Below are 27,083 nucleotides of genomic sequence, written 5' to 3'. Positions count from 1 at the left end.
TAGCTTATAAAAGTAAGTAAGTGGTGACCGATTTCGATTGGACACTCCAATCATCATTAGACCCAATAGGCGAATAACAGGTGGTGTGAAATAGGTATGTCGCCTATTGGGTCTAATGATGATTGGAGTGTCCAATCGAAATCGATCACCATTTACTAACTTTTATATGTATTTACCATCTTGTAAGTCAACAGTATAAGTGTAAATATATTATTACAAGTTTTATTAGACGTACTGTATATATTTTTGCTTTTTTCAAGTAATTTAATAACACGTACGATGCTGATCAAGAAGTTATTCCCTTAACTTGAAAAGATAGTTAGGACTAGGTTAATAATAACAGTGAAGATTAATATTTTATTTTTATTAAAATACAACGGATATAAAGCTCTTGCCTCTACAAATAGCTGCAAATGGAAGACATGTCAATTGTCACTATACAACAGGTAGGTCAAAAAAGCTCACCATCACTAACTATAAAAATGTTAGTTGCTAAAAGTATATGTGAATTGACGCTACAAGATCATTTAGGCCAAACATGAAAAGTCACAATTGACAACTTTTTTTATGAAAAATACTTTTTACACTAGCTGCGATGGGAATCAGGCTTAAAAGTTAGAGCGAATATCAAAAAAATTAATTAAGTATATGTTACTATACGACGAAGTTTTAGAAAAATTGATTCTCTATGCTATGTGTAAACAATCTTACCCTATTGTATTGTTATATTATAAACGATGTGGACAACTTTTAAAATCCCTGTAGCAATTAAGTTGGATCATATTAACAATACAAAGATACATCTGTTAAGGCCTCATGGATCACAAGGAATGGATGCTTTTATGATAGTTATTATAAGTAACATTTCCTAGATAAAAACTTACAATATACAGGCTAACAAGAGTAAACCTAACCAAATTTTAGAAACAGATCAGATATAATTAATAAAATCCCTTGCAGTAAATGTAATGCTTGTTCTGATGGCTTTGTCTTAATCGAATTAATTGTCAACTATTAACAACACAAAAACATTTTAACCAAAATTAATATAACTTTTACTCAAAAAGAAATCTTCACTTTAATTTACCAATTAAAGAATTTCCCTGCAAGAATGTAACAAACTTTACATCAAAATCTTAACTGAGTTTATTCGAAATAGAATTCCATTAAATCTACTATCTACATAACATTTAGTAAAAATACATATATCACAAACACATTTTTACAGGTAGAAGATTGTATTTGATATAGGAGGTTTCTTATGAAACAGAAGACACTAAAATCACTCTTACAACAGTTTTCAAAGTGTAAGGTTTATGTGAGGCAGGTACATGGAAGACACTAACCGTCACGGGACGCTGAAGGCACACATTGGTAACGATAACAGCTTTAATCAGGAATTGCTTCAGCTGGCATTCAACAATTGCATTAACGGCTCACCCTGAACTCAATGAACTAATAAAGTATGATTAAAAAGTGGAACAAGTTTTTTAGTAAAGGTTTTGATTTGACTCTTTTTAAAAGTCTGATTGGATAGGTTAATGATCAAAGTGTATTCTCAAAGGTCGAGAGTATACTTTTAATTTATGATGTGATCAAACTTTGATTGAATGAGAAAGGCAGTATACTATAAGGAAGGTTATATAACAGAATCCTCTAAGCATTTATAACACGTTTGGAATAGATTTAAATTAAGTTTCAAAACACAGAACAAAATAGGTTTAGGGCAAAGATTTAACAATCAACAAAAAATTTACATTGATTTAAAGAGATGATTACAGATATGATTAAACATGTCAAAGAAAGAGACTGAGTTATAAATGCAATGATGTACCTAAGACACAGCAATATCTACAATGTAGAATTGTTGGTAGAACAAATAACACTTACTCAAAACGATAAAATTATTCTATAATAAACAAGTTTACATGTTTATAAAAGAACACAAATATAACAAATACAACAAATATCTTAACTTAAACAAACAATCAACATTGAACAAAATTATTGTTTGTTTGAAAGTATTAACTAAATTTAAAAACCGACTGATTGATCTTTTAACATTTCTTAGTCAGGATATAATAAGTGGGATTGAGTATTACCTTTTGTATAAATCTCAATCATTTTGAGTATCATGTTGATTTAAGCAAGCTATCCTGGTATGCTAATACATTTGAGTAACAGTTTTATAAGAGAAGATGGCTGCAACTGGTGTTTAATGAGTTGAATTTTAGTGTTTTCAAATACCGAGGTAGCTCAGTAGTATGTTTGTTAAAAACATTGATATTCCTTTTTCCTTACCCTATGAATTTTTTGGGTGCAACATTATTTCCAATTTTGTAAAAAGGAATTGTCAAGGAAAGCAATTTCAGAATTAACAAATTGAAAGTCAAGTTAAGTTACTTATTGGCAAGAACACTAATTTTGTATCTTAAAACACCAGTTTGCATCAACATCATCCATTGTCACCGACAATATTAGTCAGTCAGTTAACTGAAAATTTTAAGCTACTTACAAAGTACACGTTTTAAACAATGTTTTTCGCAACTACCCTTACAGTTAACTAATAGAAAAACGAACACATCAATACATATAACAGTGAAAAAATGTAAAAGGAATGAGCTTAGAATATGGGAAAAATGTGTATATAAAATACAGAAAAATAGTGTACCTATATAAAATGCAGAAAAATAATCATTGTTTTGGTCCAAAGAGATTCCTGGAATGTATGCGTGTGATGTTACAAATGTTCATAATTGAAATAAGATTTGAGTGATGTATTTTCTACATCAGTGTTCTAAACGTACACGCCTATTTATTGATTGAAACATGTGATGGAATATGCTCAATAAGTGTCTAAAAACTTTATAATCCTACTCAACTAGTTGAATCTACTTAATTAGGAAAATGTTATTGGTAAAACCCAATACAATAAGGAAAAATACCTTAATTTGATCTGTAGCCAACAAAAGATTTGTTTTAAGTGTAAAATATCAAAATATACTATTACAATGGTCTATTTAGTTTTCAGACACAGTCAATAATATTAGATTACTGCATGTATTTGAAATATTTTGCTCTGTAGGCCTATTGGTCTTATTTTTCTAGCAGGAGGGCAAAATATTTTATTGCATTGATAAAATACATAATTTCTTATCATTCACTGAATTAAGGCTTTCACATTCTATATCCTCCACAAGTTGTTCCATATGAAAATTATAAACAAAATTATACAGGTCATAAGCAGGCACGAATAATATTAATATGGATATTTCCCTATCAAATATTCCATGTAAATACGTACATTTCAGTACGTATTTTGAGCAACAGTTATGTGTCTATTGAAAAAGCTTTATTAATATTTGGAAATTGATGTATTACCGTCATAACATTTGCTTAGCTGTAGACAACAAAGAATGGTGAGGTGTAAAATTAAAAGTAAGTGCAAAAAAGTGTATTATTCTAATTAACAAAAAAAGTGAGTAGATGCTATCTTACAACCTCTCGCATACCTAGAACTAGTAAAAATGGAAGAATGGAGTAAATATACAATGAAAAGCAGAGCAAAATAAATAACTTGTATGTTAATTTTTTTACCAGTGAATTACTAATTGCTAAAGCCTTCATTTTCATTGCTCAAAATTTGTATCTTTATCGATGACATTGTTTATAGCAAGGAGGTGTACAAGTAAGTGTAGATCACATCTCAGGACTTGATCGAGACAGCTTAGTGGTAGTGGTTGGAGAGCGCACATTGGCTTTTATGGAGCTAAGCCCTCTTTGATGTACAATTAGAGAGGTGCAGTTCACATAGTGAAATTATAGTGATATCCTCACAAAAGGAGAAAATATTACCAGGATTTTTAAAGTTATGATGTTTATAGACAATATAATGCTCAAGAGCTGCAACGCTAATTGGATGAAGCTAATGAAAGAGAGAGGGTTGGGGAAAGGTGAGGTAATGGTTATTGGGAGCGACCTTTGATGGTGGAAGAGGTACCGCTTAAGTTCAAGTAACAGTTTGAGTACAGTGGTTGTCAGTACAGTTGGTATAGTGTTGTCAATTGATGAAATTATGAGACAGATCATGGCTAGACAGGGAAATGAGTGAAGCTCGACTACTTGTGGAATTTACAGGGATGTACCATTGAAAGCAAACATCGCAATGTATAAGACACATAGGACAATGTTTACTCATAGAGTAGATGTATGGAATGTACAGGAAAGATATGGAGCAGAATAATAGCTAGAGAAGTTATATTTTATGGGCTGAAAATGCCTATGAAATACACCAACCATTTACTGTAAAAATAAATCAATTGTTTGTTTAACCTCCTTACTATGCAGTAACTAAACAGTCACTCTGAGACGTGTACTACCACAGTACTAAAGAAGGCTGAACAATTCTGTAGCTTTATCAGAGTGAGATTCAACTTTCTTATTATTTAGCCAAATGAACAACTTTCTTATTATTTAGCCAAACGAACAAATGAACCACTTATGAGGAAAAATGCTTAATTTAAAATCAATAAAGTAAAGACAAAACCTTATATATATCAAAGGCATGTCAATAATCAGAACAAACATTGTTCTTTTAGCCAAATATCTATAGTGTCATTATGATAAAAATAAGTCAAAATTATTTGCTCTTTTTTTGTAAAGTCAACCTTTATTGACTTCATTATTATCTTCTAATACAACAGGAATGTTCATTGGGAATGTCATGTCTTGCAAGAAAATTGCTATCGCAATTAAGAAATATCACTGGTAAAAAATTATTACCAAAACCGGTAAAACTATTAAGAAGCGAATACACCAGAACACATAAAAGAGGTGAAAACAGATTTAAAGCTAGATGCGAATAAGTTGGGAAGAATTAAGTGTTGTCATTATATAGCGGGTTCCACATAGTTGGCTGGTAACATGCCTGTCTGGCCGGTGCGTTGAACCATCCCTGTCATCCAGCCCTCGTCTATCGGAGTGCAGTTGATGATCAGGTCTCCGTCACTGAACGATACCTCGTCTCGGTCCTGAGCCTCGTAATCGTACATGGCTCGATACACTCTCTGAAAGATGACCAATTTTATAACCCAACTAGTTAAAAGTCAAAGACTAATTCACAAATAAACACTATACAACTATGCCACTAAGAAAGTGTTCTTTGTGTTCTAAGTAATATGAAGTAAATAAACTAAAAGTAGACCTTTTAATATTGAAAATACTGACAGCAAGTCCCCATCATCCAAGAAAACTCCAAAATATAAGTTTGTGAATGTTCCAGTAGATTTCAGAAACCAAATCATTAATTAAATCAGGGTTTGTATTTTGATGGAGTAGGCATTGATCATTTTAAATAGTAGGACCTCAATAACTCAAACCTTGATATCGCAAATTCCTTGATACCTCAAATTTTACATAATCTCCTTGAAACCCTCGTAAATCACAATGTTAAAGATCTTCATTATATTGAATTTTAGCCTCCTCATCACATTTAAATACCAAATAATGGTGTAAATACCTGCATTTATGTGATCAATGTGTTGCTAAATTCAGGGTGACCACCAGGCCCACCAGGAAAAATTCATGAGTAATTTATGAGTTTAAAAAAATCCAGGTAGTTCAGTTTGTACTTTTCATACTAAAATTTCCAACGTGTTTTGCGCCAACTCTCGCAATGCTGTTTTAGCGCTAACACAGCTCGCTATTTTAGTTATCGGAAAGAGCATTCTCAGATAAAGAAACAAAATTTATGATTACTGTAAAATTGCCTGACACAAGTATTCAGTTTTTATATATTACTGATTAAATAATCCGAAAATTAAAATCCTTCATAAACTTCATAAAAATAGTGATATATCGATACCAAAATTGTTTGAATCTCTGTACAGACACCCGAAAAATAGACTCATAATACTGATCATTTCAATTTTACCAAATTTTCTGTAATTATTACTACACCAACCCCTGTCTTTATGTACTTTCATAGTAATTAAGCCAAACTCGAGGATATATCGTGATCATCTAACACTGTCGAAGAGACACCATCAGCGTTTTCTGCGATAACTGAAAAATCCTGAATATCTCACTCAGTAACAGAAACATCACCACTGTCTTTCGTGGTCGTGACAAAATTCTGATATTTTTCAATGGTAACGGAAACATTATAATCCTCTTCCGCGGTCACAGAAACGTCGTCCCAGTCTCCCGCGGTCACGGAAACGCCATCGTTGTTTCTTGCGGTCACGAAAACGTCATCGACGTCACCTGCGGTCATGGAAACGGCATCGTTCACTCCCGCGGTCACGGAAACGTCATCGTCGTCATGCGCGATCGCGGCAAATTGAAAATTCCAGGTGAAATACGAAATTCACGCATAATTCCCGGGTTTTCCCCGGTACCCTGTAAATTGCAACCGGTTTGGACTCTCAAAGGAGTCATCGATGGGCGAGTACGGATGTCTTCTTGCTTCATTTGAAGGTCGTCAATTCATAATAAATATATACATTTAACTCGTACACGTACACGAACATAGAAACGAACATTTAGGGTTAAAAACGAAGGATAATACTACAAGACAACGGTAACGGGACACGACGTCATCGGGCGGGGGTTATGTCTAGACTGCCGGTCAGGATCAGCGTGGTCAGTGATGACGTCGTGCCTGGATTTCCCGATCAACTGATAACTTCATTCACAACTGTCCCTTGTGCTAGTATCTTGATTGCAGTGTCGTAAATGTAATTTGATTGAAATTAAATCTTGTTGATAATGTTTTGGCTGTCAAATTTAACGGTCCTATAGATTTTGAATTCTTCCAAGGTGTTTGTATTAAATCGGTCATTTGGGAGGTGTAGGATTTTCATGTTATTATCAATATTAGTGTAATTGTGGTTGTGAGGAACCAGATGTTCTGCGAAGGTCGAGGTCTGTAGTTCTTTTCGGTAATGTTCTTTAAACCTTTTATTAAAAGAACAAGATGTTTGGCCGATATAATATTTCGGGCAGTCATTACAATTGATTTGGCAAACTCCTGTTTTCTCAAAGGTTGCAGTAGGTGTCTGGGGACGATTTTTTAATAAAGAACCAAGTTTACTATCAGTTTTGAAGAAAACTGTGATTTTATTGCCGTTCATTATATTTTTAAATTTAGTGCTATGGAATGAACCATACTTCGCAGAAACATAGGTTTTCTTTTCTTTATTTTTTTATTTTTTTTATTTTTATGCTTGGAAATCAGTTTGTCAATCAGGTTGCTTTGGAAACCATTGGAAACAGCTATGTTTGATTGTGTTGAGTTCTTCGGTATAATCTATTGTGTTCATTGGTACGGAGAGGAGTCTGTGGACAAAACTGTTGTAAACTGCTAATTTTTGAGAGAGAAAAATTTGTATAGACACAACCCATCATCCATATAGAGTATGGATGATGGGAATCTGAGTGGATGGTCTTATATGTACTAGTTGGTTTCCGATATATTTTCAATGTGAAATTATCATTTTTCTTTGTTATTGTTAAGTCCAAAATATTCAGGCTATTGTTGGTCTCCTCTTCTAATGTGAATTTAATATTTTTATACAAGTTACACAAGTAATTGTTTAGCAAAGAGAGCTGTCTGTTGTTATCATTAAACAGAACTATGGAGTCGTCCACGTATCTGCTTGTTTTCAATGTGGTTGAGGAATATCTCCGCCAAAATACTAGATAGTGGAGAACCCATTGCTAACCCATCTTTCTGGTTGTAAAAACTATTTTCCAATTTAAAATAATTCTGTTTCAACACTATTCTTATAAGTGCTATGAGCTCGTTTACAGCTTGAACGGGTAGCTTAGTGTTTATGTAAATTTTGTTCTAATATTTCTACTAATTTGATTCTACCAATATTTCTACTAATTTGATTCTACCAATATTTCTACTAATTTGATTCTACCAATATTTCTACTACCGATGAGTCCTTTGTGAGTCAAAACCGGTTGCAATTTGGCAACACATTGATCACATAAATGCAGGTATTTACATCATTGTTTAGTTAAAGACCTCTTTATAAGTTGAACGTCTGAAATAATTAAAATCCATGTTTTAGTCCCTGAGTTGTGGTATGATTAAAAATGTGACTTGGAAAGCAAAAGGGGAGCTCTTGTTGGGAATCTTCGATTTTGAGTTATACAGGGTGGGCTGGTCATCAGTGACAAATTTTTTTTGGCGTAAGTACAAAGTAAATGCAGTGTAATGATGCATATAAAAGGTTCCGTATAAAAGGATCAGTTGTAAAAGCTCCACTGTAAATAGATTCAAAGATAAAAATTAAGATGTTTGATAAACATTTAAAAAAACATTGGTCTATTGTATTTGTTCACACCCTGTATACAAGAAAGTGTCCGAATATGTTAAAAACTTTGCCATTTTATAGCTTTCTAACCATATGCTACACTATTGAGGTTTAGATATTCTGTTGTTTGTTTTAGTGGTTTGAATACCAGAAAACAGGGAACTTTTTTACTGTTTTTACTGTTCAAGCTGAAACAAAAATACAACTTTTGCTTAATACATGCCGGCTTTCTATGTTTTAAATGGTAAAGACACCCTTTTTTCTAGTATTCAAACCACTAAAACAAACAACAGATTATCTAAACCTAATTAGTGTAGCATATGGTTAGAAAGCTTATAAAATGGCACAGTTTTTAACATATTCAAACACTTTCTTGTATACAGGGTGTGAACAAATACAATAGACCAATGTTTTTAAATTTTTATCAAACATCTTAATTTTTATCTTTGAATCTATTTACAATGGAGTTTTTACAACTGATCCTCCGTCATTTTCTATTATTCTTATTCAAAATTTAATGTAGAACACGAAAATGACATTGACTACTCAAATCCATTTACAGGTAATTGAGAAATAGCTGTATTAAGTTTGAAAACATAGTTATTTTTGAAAAACAAAAAATAATTCTTTGGGAAGCTAATTTTTGGACTTGGAACCTTTTATATGCATCATTACACTGCATGTACTTTGTACTTACGCCAAAAAAATTTGTCACACTGATGACCAGCCACCCTGTATATTTGAATTCCTAATTAAATTCAGAATCACTTGGCTCAAGTCCCATGCATCTACGATTTTTGTTGTTGAAGTTTTGTTATAAAATGGGTCATTTTGAGAAAAAACTATTTTGAAAATTTTAAAAATGCATAAAACATTTTTTTTTTGTATTCAAGAAACAAATTTGGTATCAAAAGAAACCTTATAATGTCCTCTTTGGAGGCAATACCAATTTTTGTATTAACTCAGGTAGTTTTCATTTAAATTTAAATAATTGTTTTATCGAAACATGTCGTAAAAATCATATTTCAGAAAAGGGACCTCTTGTCTGCCCTATTTTATTTCTCCATAAGATAAAAAAAGGTAGGTACCTCTTTTCGGGACAGCAAAATTTGAGAGATATTTTGTTCTCCATAAACTGAACTTTGTTGTAGTTCTAAATTTCCACTAGAATGGTATATAATTTATTACCTTTTTTATTGTGACAACAAAATAGACTAAATCCTGACTTTTCAAGACCATTTTGAAATTCAATACTAATTCATGACATTTCCTGTTTTTCCCTCCTACTAGACACTCTGTTTTTAGTAGTCATGTCAAAAGAATAATTATACTGACAATTCAACAGTTGTTGCAAATCAAGCACAAATTTAACTTACAAACTATTTTGTAAAGTTTTTTTTATAGAATAACAGATAATAAAATGTAAATGTTTATTTACTATGCAACACATTTATTTCCTAAACCGGCATGTGACAAGAATAAGTCTTACAGTTTTCTATTAAAACATATTAGTTCTATCTAACCAAGAAATTTAAATGGCTACAGTAGTTTTGATATTATACTTAAGTTAAGAAGGATTTAAGCATAGTACAGTACAATCCCTAGTTCAGCTTGTTGGGGAATTCAGCAGTGCCGGATTGCTGAAAGCTCCAAATTAGGCCCCTATTAGCCGTGAGCAACATGTGGCGCAGCTAGTGGAGCCGCCGGTGACCCGCAGCGTTTGGAACCTGGACACTAGTCGTGCGACACATTCGTAGCTCGCTCAAACAGCGGAATTCACCACAACACTCTAGTGTCAAACATGACATTGAGTGACTGCATCCACAATTTGCACGTCACTATTAGCACTAGACATTGTTTATCTAAACTAAAGACAATTAAAAACGCTAATGACAAAAAAGGAAATAATACACTGTTAAAAAGGTCACTGGTAAACAAAGTGAACAGAAGTCACTATTGAATAGAACAGCAATATGGCGAGGCACGTCTCAATCGACTCAAACCATGATGTAGACTATGTGACAGGCTTCGTTTTCACGTTAATAGTGCATGCGAGCGCAGTCAGTGGCGTCGCATGTTGCCCACGGCTAATAGGCTCCATATACTGCAATGCCCCGCGACTGCCTGGACACAAAACCGGTCGCGACACATGTTGCCAGGCAAAATCACTCCCGGCAACACCTCGGGCAGCTTTTTCGGCGGCGCCACAGGTCTCTCTGCGGCTAATAGGCACCATTTGACTCCATGCTCCTCTACACGTCCGACACCGGCGGCTCCACTAGCTGCGCCACATGTTGCTCACGGCTAATAGGGGCCTTACTATTAATTGTTTTGCATGTCTTCTTAAAACAGCTGTTATGATGAAAGAAAAGAATTTGTGAATTTTAGTAAACATTCCACTAATTTTTTGGGTGTCAAAGTGAAATCGTTGGCCAGCGTGTCATCATTCCGCGTTTTATTGTAATTTCCCTTGTCTTGATAATAATATAAAATGCTGAAAAGCAATCGCTTCTGATATCAACCGATCACTTCTTTTCTGACTCTAACAATCGCTTTTGACTCTGACAAAACCACCTTTGACCGATGCCGGAGAATTGAAAGTGCTGGACCATCAGATGCTTCAGATGCTAGATAAGTGGGCTTATAATGTACTTGCTTACTGAGCATTTTATTTAGAACAAAGCGTTGTATAGCAGTATAAAATTGCAAAACACCTAATTGCAGAGATATACAGGGTGAGTTTTAAATGAGTTCCCCCCCTACTTTTTTCTACATCACATCAGATCATTGTAGAGTAGTAAGTTCTTCATTTTGACTGGGTATACATTTTTGGCCGCCATCTTGGATCCGCCATCTTGGATCCGCCATATTGGATACAAAGTTTTTTTGTTTAAAGGTAAAGGTAATGTTGTGACCCATTATTTCAGACTAGAATTTTACGCTGATTACAATGCCGCAATTAGTTTTAAAAAAATCTTGATCCGTTCTAAATTTATGAGGACTTTTTATAACTTTATTTTTAGCCCATTTTACCATTGTGCATTTACAAACTAAGACCATAATCTCAAAATAGTGCTAGATAAAGATAAGTATACACCACCATTCAATGTCGACCTATTTTCACTTGGTTATGACGGATGAAATTTTTTCGGCCGCCATCTTGGATCCACCATTTTGAAATGTGATCAATTAATTTAAATACGAAGGTGATGTTGTGACCCATCATTTTGAACTACTTTTTTATACTGAACTCAATGCCGCAATCCGTTTTTGGTTATCAAGCTTTCTTGATGAAATATTAAAATTCTCTTATTTAAAATTTCAATATTTCAAAAACCAAAGATGCAAATGAAAAACGGATTGCGGCATTGAGCCCAGCATAAAAAAGTAGTTCAAAATGATGGGTCACAACACCACATTCATATTTAAATTAATTTGTTACATTTCAAAATGGCGGATCCAAGATGGCGGCCGAAAAAATTACATCCGTCATAACCAAGTGAAAATAGGTCGACAATGAATGGTGGTGTATACTTATCTTTATCTAATACTATTTTGAGATTATGGCCTTAGTTTGTAAATGCACAATGTTAAATTGGGCTAAAAATAAAGGTATAAAGAGTCCTCATAACTTTAGAACGGATCAAGATTTTTAAAAACTAATTGCGGCATTGTAATCAGCGTAAAATTCTAGTCTGAAATAATGGGTTGAAACCTTACCTTTACATTTGAAAAAAAAAAACTTTGTATCCAATATGGTGGATCCAAGATGGCGGCCAAAAATGCATACCCAGTCAAAGTGAAGTACTTACTACTCTGCAATGATCTGACGTGGTCCGGAGATGATATCTTAAGAAATGTAGAAAAAAGTAGGGAGGGAACTCATTTAAAACTCACCCTGTATTTGATCATACAATATGTGAACTCACCCCAGTTGTTTTTGGAGCTGGTGGGTGGGGATGTGAGTTGTAGTCTGCACTGAGAGAGCCGTAGAAATCATTTACTGGGTCCAGATCTGCGATTGATCCAATTTTACGTTCTTGGTGTGAGTGAACTAGGAAAAAAAACCAAAAAATATGGAAACAACTAAGTTAACATTTGAATTTCAGTTTATTCCCTTCAGTAGCTCAAGTCAATGTTTTACCAGTCTTGCCTGAGTTAAGTTAGGTGGATTAGTTTAGATAAATCATTAACACTTTACCGTTGAAAACCCCACCATCATCTTCAGATTAAAGGTGAAAAATAAAGGTCGTTTTGGCACATTTCCAATACTTCCCCTGATATATTATTGAAATAAGGGCCTTATTTAAGAGTTTTAAATAGATTAAATTATCCTGAATTTAATTTTCAGCCAATTATTACATTGTGATAGAATTTAGGGTAAAAAACACACAACAAAATTAACTTAGTAATTCATAAAATTTGATGAAAAGCTATACACAAAGTCAGATCTACTTTATTGTAGGACAATAAATGATTCAAAGCACACAACAATATTTAGCTAGTGCTATAGAGAGCTGTGAGCCCGTTTACGCATGATGCGAGTAAAAATTATAAATTGCATGTGTACACATTTGTCATTCAATGTACATTTATATATACCTTATGAATAAAGATTATTTGACTTGACTTGCAGAGATCATACACATTGATGTTAATACTATTGCAATCAACTGATAGGATTAGTTCCAGGGTGTCCAGCAAGCCATGACAATCAAGTTCTAATCCAGGTTCCAAATTCAAATGTTTTTGGTCAAAACTTGCCATTAAGATATGATCACTAACTTCAAGACATGAAAGCGTTCAAAGAACTTAAATTGGCACCAATTCAAAAAGGAAAAACATTTACATAGTCACTTTTTTATATTGATTACTGCAAATTTAATAACGGTTTTGGTTCATTGTTTTTAGTACGGACATTAGTGATCAAATCCAGGAGTTTTTAATCTCAAATTGAATCCTATTAATCCAAATCCCAAATCAAAGTGAAATTCTAAAATAGAATAGCCTTTGTAATTTTCATAAACATATATTCTCACTATTATTTAGTTTATTTTGAATCAGTTCAAAGCTTAGTGTAACTGATAACGTTAGAATTAAAGCAACACCATAATGATCTCTTGCCATTTCGGCAACATCCAAGAGTATCTCTTGCAGTCTCTACTACATCAGGGTTGTTCAACAAGAGACAATAATTATCCTCAGCGACCGTGATTTTCTTACTTCACACAATGTTATTGAAAAGTAATTTAAATGGAATGGTGTCAATGGATGGATGCTCAAATATAGACTATGGGTGATTATTCCCCTGTATTTTCTGGTCCCATACAGATTTCACATGCGGTTTTTTCCTAGTTGGCTGGACACTCAGTATCGGATACCAGATTTATTAAGGGTGTATTTTAGGTGAGTATTTTACCTGGTCCACGGTCAGATGTGTATATGACAGTCGATGACTGACGAGCTGAGTAGGGGGTGTGTGGACCTCCTCCTCTCCCCTGCAGAGGATCGTAGTCTGCTATTTTGCCAGGATTGGGCGGAGCTGTGTAACTGGGAGGCTGCATCTGTTCCACTGGTTTCTTTACTGGCACGACACCTGATTTCATTATCATTGTGTAAGCTTTTGGATTATTAATAGACAAAGCTTTATTGTAGATAACACCTGGCACAGTACGGCAATTACAAAAGCTATTCCCAAGCTGGGAGTCTTTATCTAGGTTCCTTAATAATAAACTCTCCTAACAAGTGTAAATCCATGTAACTTTAAGGAGTGTACGTAAACTTCTCATCCTATTGAAAAATCTTAAGTGTGTTTTTATTTTTGTTTTGTGTTGGTGATATTTGAGAGCGCTAATGTTAACTACAAATTTTTATATTTGTTTAGGGTAAATTTTATGATTTGTGGTTAACTTGTTAGTAAACTAAGCCATCCTAGGTTGTGTTCTACGATGGCCTTGATAGTCCTATACAAGATACAAGAGCTTTATTGTTAGTAAATACATAATATGTTACATTAGTATCTCCTAACTCTTCAATTAATCCTAAACTTAAACATAAACATAATTTAACTTCTTCACCTTATAACATATTCTAAAATTCTATAATTAGTAAATTAAATTCATCTTTCGTCACTAGCCAAAATTCATCTATTGTGAACAAACAGAGCTTAATTAAAACTTTCTTCAACTTCTTTTTAAATAAATTAAGAGGAAAATTTTGAAATTGATTTGGTAGATGGTTCCAAAGTCTTGGAGCAAAAAAAAAAAAAAAAGACTTGCCAATGCCTGTCGCCTATGTCATGCCTACTGATATGGATGTTACTTTTACCTCTAGTGTCATATGAGTGGAATTTGTTCATTTGTTGTTTTAAAGATGTTAGCTTTGAAATATATAAAAACTCGGTAAATGATTATGCAAGGAACGGTAAGAATCTCAAGATTTTTGAAAGTTTCCTCACAAGAATCACCAAAGCTCAGTCCCGCCATACACCTCAAAGATTTCGTTGAATGACTAGAAGTTGTTTTATGTTTGTTTTGGTAGTGTATCCCCATATTTCGATACAGTATGCTAAATTTGAATAAAAAAGTGAGTAGTAGATTGTTTTCAAAGTTTCAATAGAACATACTTTACCAAATCTTCTTAATATAAAAACTGACCTTGACAATTTTGTACTAATACAACAAGGAAATGATTCATAAATGAGTTAGATAATTTCATTTGGTTATTATGGTTTAAAAATTTGTTAAATAACAAGAAACAAAATTGTTACCAACAAAACATTCTCTACATAAACCGGACCTTATGTCAAATCAAGTATCTAATCTAAAGTATCCTTTAATTAGGCTAGGCTATTGCCTCAGCTTAAGCTCGTCTGTAAGGATAATAAATATAGAAGGGGGAATGTTTAATCTATGACAGGCCTAAAAATTAACAGTTGGGCCCCTGTATTATACAATATTTAATGACAACTAGCTATAACCAAGCTATGCAATGCAATAAGAAGATAAAACGTCATAACTCTTTGAAGCTACTGTAAAACAGAGGTCTAGATAAATATCCAACACTCAAAGACAAAGAATACAAGAATCCAAAGAAACAACATAATTTCATTAATCAAGGTAAGTGCTAAGGTCATTAAAGATTTAGGTGTTGTTTTGATTGTGTATGGTAACACATTTTCATAAATGTGAGTTTTTCCAATAACTTGTGAGGCCTATATACTTTAATGCTAAACTAAGACAAGAGAACTTGCAAGTGGGAATATAGATTCTTATATTTGGCCTGAATATGAAACCTACCTCTCCTAAAATCAGAAGGGTTACCATGTTGACCATATTAACTTATTGAGGGTACAGTGGCATGATGGTTAGGTATGTTTCATAAAAGTAACTCTGCGTTTACAGACAAAATTAAACTTGTCTGGATTATTCCCATTAACTTACCTCCACTGCTGACATCACCATTTTCATTGGCTAAAGTTCGCTTTTGTTCCATTTCTGCCTTTTTCTGCAAGTCTCCATGATAAGCGACATTGCTGTAAAAAAATGCAAATTTAAAAGTATTTTAATACAAAAGTGTTTTTAAACATATTGTTATAGTGACTATAAACAGAGCTCGATTTATGGGGAAACGTGGTGGAACAGTGTTCCGGTACCTCTCTTTCGGAAAGATAAAAATACTCAAAAAGGTACAAAATCACATTAAATAGGTTACAGTTAAACATAGGTGGCGACGTATCTGGCTGTTCTACCAGCTGTGGTCCAAAACACTACTTCAAGTGACAGTTAAGGTTTTATTTTGATTTATTCACCAGTATTTTCCAAACCTTTTATTTTTTGTTATGCCTATTTTCTGTCCCACAACTATTTACATTTAACCACTAATATTTGTTATCATTATTATTTTCCCCGTAATTTTCAAATGTAGGCCTATGTAATCATTCTATTTCAATATTCAAATGTCAGAGTATTTTACAAAATTATTGGATACCTTATATATCACCGTAGAAGTGTAATAAATTGTTTGATTTTTGTTTAACTGCAACATAAATATAAATAATTTTCCTTTTTTTATATTCTGAGTCTGACAATATTTAGGACTACCGGTACGTAGTTTGTTTGTTATATTAATTAACTAAAGTTAAAAGTGGATGTTTTGTTTATATTCTTAATTTTTTATGAATTTATTTATATTTATAATTTTATTTATGAGCATATTATTTTGCACAGTTAAATGATTTATCAATAATGTATTATTTTTCCATTAACTTGCAGAAAAACGGATGCATTTAATAGTAATAAAAAAAAATATTTAGTGCTTATGCTGGAGAATATTTTGTTTATATGGAAATTGAATTCAAAGTATAGACCTAGTTAAATTTCATTGTTGAATTATCTGTTATTTTAGTTTTGAGTCTGTATATCTAAATAGATTTTTGTTTGTGCTCCCATGGCTTAAGGCCTGAGGCTCTAAAATCTTATCTTACAAAATATTGATGTACCAATAAGCCCTGCTTACCTGATGATTTTAGAGTTCTGCTTAATACGGAGGGTTTCTGGGTCATCAGCTACTTGAGTCAATTTTCCTTTAGCCTTTTCAAAATCTGCATGGTATTTAACCTAAAATATTCACACTTAATTAATTATTTAATAAAAGGTGAAGTGATTCTGTTACTATCTGAAACCAATTATACTGAGGATATAGAAAGGCTTATACCTGTGCAGTGGCATACTTAACACCATTGTAGGCCCTGAAAAGATCCACTGTAGGGTTTGATAAAGATGGGACAGTCTTAATGGCTTTGTTAATCGGCTTTTAAAAAGTTTGGAATAATTTTACTTCTTTTTTCATGATCTCTTCAATTTTTATGAGAATCTTTCGACATTCATTATTACAAAAAAAGTCTATGCTACTAGGTGAGTCATCACTAAAACAGCTGATAGAGGAAGCAAGGAAATGAGATTTGGACCAGGCCGAAGCGTCAAGACATCAAGTTACACACAGATTATCCCGGTAAGATGATAGCAGCTAGCATATCTTAGAAGTACAGGTAGGCCATAGCCACAAACAATATTTCGTCCCCTGGGAAACTAAATCAAATTTAGGGAAAGCGTTTACAAAATGGAAATACTTTTTGTGAACTTTTTAAAAATGTGACACACTTTTTGTGAATAAAAAATCCATTTTATGAAAATTTTTTTGTGTTTCTATGTTTCTTCTATGTGCTCTATGGCCAACATGTTCTTCACCTAAGGTAATTAACTAAGCTAAATGCTATCCCCTTTATTTTACAATTAAAAATCCTGGCCTAGAGCCTTTCCTTGAACAAGATCATAAGATGAGATGTCCTTTCTTCTTATTCTGTTCGATGAAACACATATTACCTAAGTTGTTTGCTATTTTATAACACTCACAGTAATGTGACACTAATCGTTTTGTAGCAGTTTTAAACAGGGGATTTACACCTTATATTATCCAAGCTCGGTAATTCAACCGAGGCTTGGTCCCAGGTGAAAATGTAAGGGATTCTAAGATTACTTCGACCACAATTTCAATTAGAATTACATTTAGCCCACTCACCAAAAATAACAGATTAGGCTAATTTTAATACATCATACAACTATGAATGAAAATGTTACTAACGTTGACTTAACAAACAACTATAGGTCTATACTAAAGCAGAGATTATAATAAGAATAGCGTTTAGGCCTAAGAATATTGTTTAGCCTTAATAAGACTGCCAAGCAAAAACCACAGAAGAACCCATCAATTGTAAATGCGGATCCTTCATTCTTGTTCCTAAATATCCAAGGCTTAAAAAATAAAATATCAATTTTAGAGTAATTTTTACTCAGTAGTATTTCTGCTATCGGTCTAACTAAAAATTGGTTAAGAACAGAAGAAGTTGCTTTTCGCATGTCCTGATGGCTTCTGTTGTGGTAGTGCTTACTGCACAGCTGATCATATAAGGGGGGGGGGGCTTTTTAATTTTCGCAAAAAATTCTTTACAGGTTAAAATATGTGATTTGGATTGGTTTTGTTCTGAAATGAGTTTAGAAGCAGCAGTGGTCTTTATCGTGGATTTTAAATTAATTTTTATTTCAGTCTACCTTCGGGCTACCCTGTGGTTTTTCTTGAAAATGTTGATAAATTATTAACTCATCTCTCTCATTGGACTAATTATGTTTCCATCATCGGAGGGGACTTAAATACAAATTTTGACTTGACTCAGAACAACTACCTACCTCTCTAAACATTTTCTTAATATAGGCCTACTCCGTCAGCACAATTTTCACTTCCTAAATCACTACCCAACCCGAGGCAACAATTGTCTGGACAAACTGTGATAAAAATGCAAATATAAGCTGTACAGTTTTTTATTTTCCTTTCTCTTGCCATAATGGTCTTCTATTAAATATAATTGAATTTGGAAAAATATTGCATTAATCAATATGCTGCTTAAAACTCCTTTCCTATAGTTATTTTGCCAAAAGATTCAGTGGGTGTGTTAATGTATAAGCTTGGTACTTATGATTGGACAAATATGCTTAATTGTATAAATCCAACAGCAGAAAATACATTTAGAATGTTTTTCAAAGTTTTAAAAGATAACATTTTTCTAAAATAATACAAATTTAAACAAAAATTTCAAACAAACAAAAAATAATAACGATTGTTATAACAATCCCTGACTATGCTATAATTTTAGCTATTTTATGACATTGTCAATAATTTTTAAAAATTCAAAAGACAATAAACATATTACATTCATTTTATTAGGCGTATGAAAATAATCAGGAGTTATTAAAACTTATCTTAGCAAATGGAATCAGGATTTGTCAGAATAGACTGGGTTATATAAGTTATTATACTTACGTTAGACTGAAGTTTTGTATTTTCTGCAATCCTCTTAAACTCCGGAGTCTCGGCCACGGTGGTTGCTTTTGCTTTGGGAATGTGTCTAGAAATATTACAAAAGATATTAGCCTACTACTCAAGTCATTATTTGTTGTAGAGGAACTAAAGTAGTGATAACAATACATTTAAAGACATCTCTTGTAAAACACGCTGTTCACATAATCACTACAAAATGAAGTATTTCATTAAGGTACTACATCCTATTACTTCATTGTATTTTGTAGGGACTGTATTAACGCCAGGCAACTTTAAAGGTGATTATTATGATTTTTTTTTAAACATAGGTACAAGTTTTAGACTGAAATAAATACAAAATCTGTATAAAAATGTACCGGTATGACAGTTTTTGTCTGTCATGTTACAGTAGAACCTTACTAATTCGAACCTCGATAATTCAAAAACCTCTATAATAATAAATTTTTGTATATTCCCTTCAGAAAAGCTCTAAAATTAAAATAATAATATACCTATAATTAAAAGTGATTTTTACACTTATGCAGCCTCTACAATTTGAATTTCCACATACTCGAGCCTCTACAATTTAAATTTTGTTGCCGTAGTTTGAACTGTTACCTCCAAAATTCAAAGTCAACCTTTACAATTTGAACTTTGTTACCAATAATTCGAATTCAGGACAAAAAATATGTCTAATGAAACATGAACTGACACTCTTATTGATGTTCCCACGATGTGTTCATTAGCCTCCGTTGTCTCAAACTCAAACTGAAAACTGGGACTCCATTATTTAAATTTTTATTCATTCTAACCTCTATAAATAAAATTCTATATTTCTAATTTCCCATAGCTTGAAATATATTGTCTTTCCTCTAAAATTTGAACTAGCAAGGTTCTAATGGATAAAAATTGTTTGAATATACAAGTTGGATAAAACTTACGCTTCACAGTAGGGTTGTTTGTTGAACCCCTTGTAATTCCTCATGTTTAAAGTCATGTTGCACACTTGACATTTGAAACATTGTTTGTGCCATACCTGTAACAACAACATGTTGATTAAAATTACATTCTAAGAAATTCAATTTGATTAAACGAAACACTTCATTCAAATTTTATTCATTGTATACATTGAATAAGAATCAAACTAATCTGCAATTAGACCTAACTATAGGTCTACAGTGGTTTATACATTAGAGTCCATCCACAATGTCATATTATTAGATGTTAAGTTAGTTTTCTTTTTTTGTAGGTGAGCTCGATGCAAAATATTATTTATTACAATTGTTGATACAAAAGTTGTACGGTACTAATTCTAAATGTTCAGAGTACTATTCATTCTACTTGTACTAAGGCATAGGCCTATGTTTGATTTTGTTATATAAATACTTTAATAAATATATTTTACAACATCTAACAAAACAAAAACATTGCCAATGATATGCAGAAAAACAAGATCTTCACTGCACATGGTGTTATTAATCGCCACTTATTTTAAGACCAATTTCAATTTTTGTAATCATTTATCCAGCCTCTCCAATATTGGGGGAAGTATTATAGCCTTAGCATTAGCTGTAACGTATACATGTGGAAATAAATATTATTCATAATATCTAGGAAGAGAGTAGTCCTATTATAATTATAATAAAATGTTAGTAAACATAGTAGATAAATAACCTAAACATGTGATCTATCTGTAGCAAAGATAAGTCATGCTTCATTGCTGACTGTCATAACAAAGATAGGAATGCCAAAACATTTTGTGACCTTTAGAATAGAAGGTCGGTTAAGTTAATCTGTACATTATTTACATGATTATGGTGATCTAGTTGATTTTCAGCTTAACATCTATCAATATTATGATTAAATCATGATACATTTTAATGTAGTAAAATAATCATGACAACTAATTCCAGATTTAAGTAAACAAAATTTGTAGGCTAATAAACAATGTTAATTTTACATTTGTGGAAATTGAAAAATGCTAAGTTTTTTCATTGTCAAATTTAAAATAACTAAATATTAAAAGTTAATATTAAATATCATGGTAGGCCTAATTTATATCATCATGAGAAGAGAAAATAGTCCTGACTCTTTTAAGAAGGAACATGTAGGACAAGACTGTATTAGTAGGTAGCTCAAACCAGTAGGTATACAAATCCCTTAAAAAAAAACACCTATAACACATCATAATAGTCCTTAATAATTATAAACTAATAAGCATACAGCATACCATAATGTATCAAAACTTCCTTAAAATTATCATGAGAAATTTATCATTGTGGGCTAGAGTTTTTATTTTATGTTGTGTCTGCTAAGTTTTTAGTATTTGTGAATAAAACCAGACACAATCTAGTTCCTCTACCAGAGGGCCAATGATGAAGGCATATGAATTGCCATTTAGTTACACTAGAAGTTACAGTTTATAACCGAAAGACATCTTCTGTTTTCAGAATTAATCATAATAAAACAGTATTGCCGTTTCAATTGATTAAGATAATACTGCTGAATCATATTAAAACCAACAATAAACATTGAACCAGGAATACTGTAAAATATTATCAGCAAATTTCACATCGAACAATCAATCACACGCCGAAAAAATTGAGGTTGAAGGTAAATATTGTGCAACAAGTTCAACCAGTCAAGTACTTATTAAAGTTTACTGAAATAACTATTGGTTCTCATTGAATACAATTTTAAGTTACATAGCTTACTCTAAATACAAAATTAAATTAAATAGTTAAAACTCAGACAGACATTTCAGATTGATAAAAAAAGACAAATTGAAGTTTAACCTATTTAAAAATATTTACAGAGTGTCTTTAATATATGCAGTACCTAGATTCTAATATGTAATGTGTTGGACAAAGCAAAACTGTGTTTAAAACAAAGACTAAACATAAAAAAATCAGCAAAAAATTACAGTAATTTTGCAATCAATTTTCTAAACATGGGCCAATCGAAATGCAACAAAGTCAATAATCAAAAGTTTTACATGCACTAAGATACTATGAGTAGGAAAATCTGGGGTCCTTACTAATAGATTTTCAAATTTACTTTTTTCGGGCAATAAACATTCATGTTGTTAGCCTCCGGATCACTGGTATAGTAATAAATAATGGTTTAAATACCTTATACTGTCAAAAGTGATCCTTTGTAGTTTATGTAGGCTACTGCAGTTTCATTCCCGGGGGAACTTCTTCAGGCTTCAAAAGACATCAAAACTTCATTCCAGAGGAAGTCGTCATGGTAAAAAATTCATCAAAGTCATATTTACATAAATCACGGACGAACACACAAACATAACACATAAACATTACAAAAACACGGTACCGGGAAACATGTTACACACGGAGAGCAGGTCTAGACAATAGGCAGGTCCGTGCGTAACGTGTTTCCCGGTACCGTGTTTTTGTAATGTTTATGTGTTATGTTCGTGCGTTCGTCCGTGATTTATGTAAATATGACTTTGGTAGATTTTTTACCATGACGACTTCCTCTGGAATGAAGTTTTGATGTCTTTCGAAGCCTGAAGAAGTTCAAGCATTTTTGAAATCGTTATTTCGTTGTGTACAACACAATATTTTAATAGCACAACAACTGCCTGTGTGTAATATAAATTATGAAATCGGTTTACTATAACCTACACTTTAACTTACCTAATCTAACAAACCTTCAAGGACTTAATGCAGTCACAAAGCCACATAAAGCCCGACTTGCCTTCCACACATGCCTTTTCTGGCATCATACTTATTTTTTATGTTACAGCAAGTTTGGTTAGGTTAGGTTAGTTTAGAATAGATTAATTTTATAACTGATATGTATTCATAGACTAATCATTGTGTTATCTAGTTATGGTATAGGCCTATCTTAGTTTTTGCCTCTAGGTTATCATAAAGGTATTATAGAATTTATTACAGTATAATGCCTTTGAGATTGTAGTACCCTACAATAATATCAAAATGTTACGACACTAGCGCAAGTGTCACCAACGAACTAGACATGGAAAAACTTCAGATTTTATAATGGGATGAAAAGTCTACTTGTATTGGTTAATAGTAGTTGTACTGTAATAGGCTTTAGAAGTGCCTACGTAACAGCTGAGCATTACCGATTTCCGGGGTCCGGGTAAAATTCCGGGGATTGGGCTGGTTCCGGGGATTTTCCAGGTATTTCATTGTACCAACTTTAAAAATATTTTTTCTAATACAAAATTGGACAAAAAGTATTTCAAACAACAATGCAATACTTTGGTTGCATGTGTAGACAGTGACCAAAAACAGTAATAAGTTACAAAAATACGTTTCTTGCAAATCATCAATGATTAGGATTGGATAACGGACTAGAATGGGATTGGAACTGAAGCCACTGAATAAAAAGTGAAGCGAAGCACTATTGACAAGTATGTTTAATTAAATCTATGGTTAGAGATTAGATCTGAACTCGGAAACTCCCCAGCGAGAGTACAAGTACCGTAGTGCAGACACACAATGAAAGATTTGCAGATTTTTCATTTGACTATGGAAGACTTAAGATGTTATATTTAGGTTGTCTCGTCTATTGATATGATTAAGTATTCTCATTCTGTTAACCCTTAGAGTGCCAGGCGAGAAATAAAAGTAACGCTCAAAAAATGCCGATGATTTTTCCCGAAGGTCGCGCTAAAAATGCCGAGCGGGAGCTGGCGATTTTTAGGTTAACATTTCGTAAAAATCGAATTTTCGATATTTCGACCAACGAAAATCGATGTATCGCATCTAGTAACTTTCGACTCAATGTTAATATATGGGTTAAAAGAATCCGAGTATCCATTCGGTTGTTATGACAACTGTTCGATCATTACGAAACGTCCGGTCAGCCGGACGTTGGCACTTTTGGCTCGTTCTAAAAACGTCCGGTCGGCCGGACGTCGGCACTTTTGGCTCGTTTTAAAAACGTCCGGTTCCCCGGACGTTGGCACTCAAAGGGTTAAAGTATCCTAACGTCTATGGTTTTAGCTTTGGATAATATTATGAACTTTGAAAATTTGAATGAAATTAAATTAGTAGTTTTAGCATAGATTAAACATCACTCTTTTATTGACAAGTCATCATAGGTACAGTATGGATGAGAAAAACAATTTCAATGTTAGTTACGGCCAGTTTTTTTTTATAGGGATGTGTTTTTGTTTACAATTCGTTTATTATGAATGAGTTATTAAAAAATAGTCCAGTTCTAAACATAGACATGCTCCTAGCTCCTACAGGTAGCGAATGGAACTAACATAACGTATTAAACTGTCTTCGTCTGCTTCTTATATGTGCAAGGATGACAAATCTAGGAGAATTTATTTATTTATTTATATAAGGAGAATTTATTATTTATTTAATCAATGGAGTTACTGTAGTTATTCAATTGTTTTATTTTGATGTATTACTGTACATTGAATGTAAATTTTTACAACATCATAGCTAACTACAGTGTAGTATTAGCTGTATTGGCATTGACTTTTGGATACTGAATAAGCTGTAGGCCTATTTACAGTATAGTCAAAGCTATATTGGTTAGGTGCGCCAAAAGTCAATTAGGTCAATTGACTAGCTGAAAAAGGTAGCCTTAAAAAACTTCAAATGGACGATTAACATTGTTTTGTTCAATATAAGAATGATATTAATATTAATAACTCTCTCAATGCACCGTTACAACGTTGTTATAACGCAGTTTTTACCAATAAGTTGGCCGAAATCCTTAAAATTAGAATTCAGGGGATTTTCCGGGTAATTAAAATTTGATTCCGGGTAATTCCGGGAAATACCACCGGATTTTGTGGGTAAAATGAGCAAGTTGTGTTGGCAACGCTGCTACGTAATAAAATCCTTATTTTAAAAGGATATAATAGTGCATAAAAGCTACATGGTTAAAGTAACCATGTTGCCTATGTTGTGGAGTGGATTAGGTTTATTATTACTGGAACTAGCAAATAGATTTTGTCAAAATCCGTCATGCCGCCGCCACTAACTAACCACTTTCATTCACTCACTTTTAGTTAGCTGCGTACAGCTTAGCTACCTTGTTTTCCGAACAATCATTATGCTGAAATTAATAAGTTTCTTTAGTTAACCTATTAGATGTTAGTGTGAGTCTAATATAGGTAGGCCTATAGGTACTCTTAGAATCACTTACAATTAACATAAATGTAATAGTTATATCAAGTTTCTGGTGAGGAATTATCGTCAATAGACTAGTCAGTTGATTTACAAAGGTAAATAAAACTTTAAACAGCCATAACTCCGTTAATATTTGAGAGCGCGGAAATTTTTGCACTTTTATTTTCAGCAAAAAATCTAGTTTCTGGTGATAAAATCTATAAGTTCCCATGTATGATAGTCGCAATAATTAGCGTTTTTTTGTTGTTGTTCACAACATTTTTTTAATAGATTGATTAACTTATATAAGTAGACTATAGAAGGCTAGATTTTTTTTATGTATACAAGCCTAACTTGGGCCTAATTTTTAAGTACCGGTAGGCCTAAGTTAAACTTAAGTTAGATCAATGACAATAACTTAGGCCCTACCTAGTTGATGTGAAAATCACAAAAATCTGAATTTTGTAAGAAAAACTCTGAATACAGACTTTAGTCTTTATTTTAATCTACCAAGGCTATTAACTTGGACCTGCCTCTTAAAAAGTAGGCCTAACAATTTTATTGATTTGGTTGGACAAAGGTTTACTTTCCCAAGTGTCAATAAACCCCTAAGAGATAGTTTTTGATCCGGCTTAAGACTATATAGTATATTGGACTATTTTGTTTAGAGTTCTCATACTATTATTTGTTGACATTCAAGTCACTAGGCTAATTAGGCTCAAATACAGCTTCTACAAGGAAGAGTTGACTGAAGTAGCCAATTGTCAACACTTGGCTAATGTGACCTTTATGATTGTGTTCAAGACATTACCTTATATAGGCATAACTTAACTACCTGCTAAGTATTGTTAGCCTACATTTAATTTCCTAATTAGTCACTATTTTACTGTTTACTCCACAGTGTAATAGTAAAAGGCCTAGCTTGATAAAAATTAAGTCATTAATTGCAGGCAATTATTTGCTGAAATCGTATGAAAACATAGAGTATATTAGGCCCAAATTAGGTGGTTGGTTAGTCATAATGTAGGCCTAGGCTAATTACTCAATCTTGGGAAAGTTGCAAAAAACATTGCATGCCCATAACACAAGACAATAAGTTAAAAGTATTATTTTCATCATTGCTTCATTTAAATACAAAACCTAATACGAAATAGAACAAATATTTATCTTGCATTTCCCCATTTCATTAAACAAGGTTAAGAACAAGCAGGTCACAAACTTGACAACAATTTTACTTACTTTATCCAAACACTTAAGCTCCTCAATGGGGTAGACAGTCTTTTCACATCTAGCACAGGATTTATTCATTTTCAAATTGAATATTCCATACAGAATTAATGAACTTAACACAGATTAAGCGTGAAGCAACAGCCTAGCCTAATTAAAGAATTCCTTAAGTTTGTTGGATGGATGCTAGATAGAATTGAATCGGTTCACATTCACAATTTGTCTGAATGCCCATTCTCCATTCATTTCATTCCCTTTCCATTGGTCCTTTCCCTATGTTCGTACATTCGTACATAATGTGCCTTGCCTTTACTTGGCTGTTTTTCTTCTTCTCACCTCGACAAAGACCTGTAAATTTCCACCAAAAATTATTCCAATTGTTTTAATTGAGCGAAGCGAAGTGATGCTCTTATGTCACGGCCGCCTTTAACTACAGACCGCGGCCTGGTAGAATTGGCAACATCGCAAGTGGTGTTGTTCAGTAACAGACGTCCCATAAGATAACATGGCAGACAGGTGACATCAGCTCATT

General features: G+C 32.9%; 1 protein-coding gene across 1 annotated transcript; it reads right to left on the bottom strand.

Annotated features, from left to right (window-relative positions):
* Positions 1–349: 349 nt before the first annotated feature.
* Positions 350–26,803, bottom strand: LOC129005891 (LIM and SH3 domain protein Lasp-like). Its single transcript, XM_054434928.1, has 8 exons — positions 26,564–26,803; positions 20,141–20,235; positions 19,203–19,287; positions 16,845–16,945; positions 15,770–15,861; positions 13,747–13,923; positions 12,257–12,381; positions 350–5,066 (listed from the first exon to the last, which is right to left on the bottom strand). The coding sequence occupies exons 1-8, from the start codon at positions 26,630–26,632 to the stop codon at positions 4,890–4,892; spliced, it is 921 nt and encodes a 306-aa protein (XP_054290903.1). The 5' UTR covers positions 26,633–26,803; the 3' UTR covers positions 350–4,889.
* Positions 26,804–27,083: the final 280 nt, after the last annotated feature.

The sequence above is a fragment of the Macrosteles quadrilineatus genome, unplaced genomic scaffold, assembly GCF_028750875.1.
Source record: "Macrosteles quadrilineatus isolate MER2022 unplaced genomic scaffold, UCM_ALF_1.0 Scaffold_41__1_contigs__length_1036756, whole genome shotgun sequence".
NCBI classification, from domain to species: domain Eukaryota; kingdom Metazoa; phylum Arthropoda; class Insecta; order Hemiptera; family Cicadellidae; genus Macrosteles; species Macrosteles quadrilineatus.
Note: the sequence above shows the minus strand (reverse complement) of the source record. Positions and strands in the feature narration are given on the sequence as shown.

Coding starts and splice junctions, on each gene's coding strand:
- LOC129005891 (XM_054434928.1), bottom strand. CDS start 26,632: ATGAATAAATCCTGTGCTAGATGTGAAAAGACTGTCTACCCCATTGAG. Junction 12,382..13,746: donor CACATCTGACCGTGGACCAG/GTAAAATACTCA, acceptor TTTTTTTCCTAG/TTCACTCACACCAAGAACGT. Junction 5,067..12,256: donor CAGCTCCAAAAACAACTGGG/GTGAGTTCACAT, acceptor GTCATCTTTCAG/AGAGTGTATCGAGCCATGTA.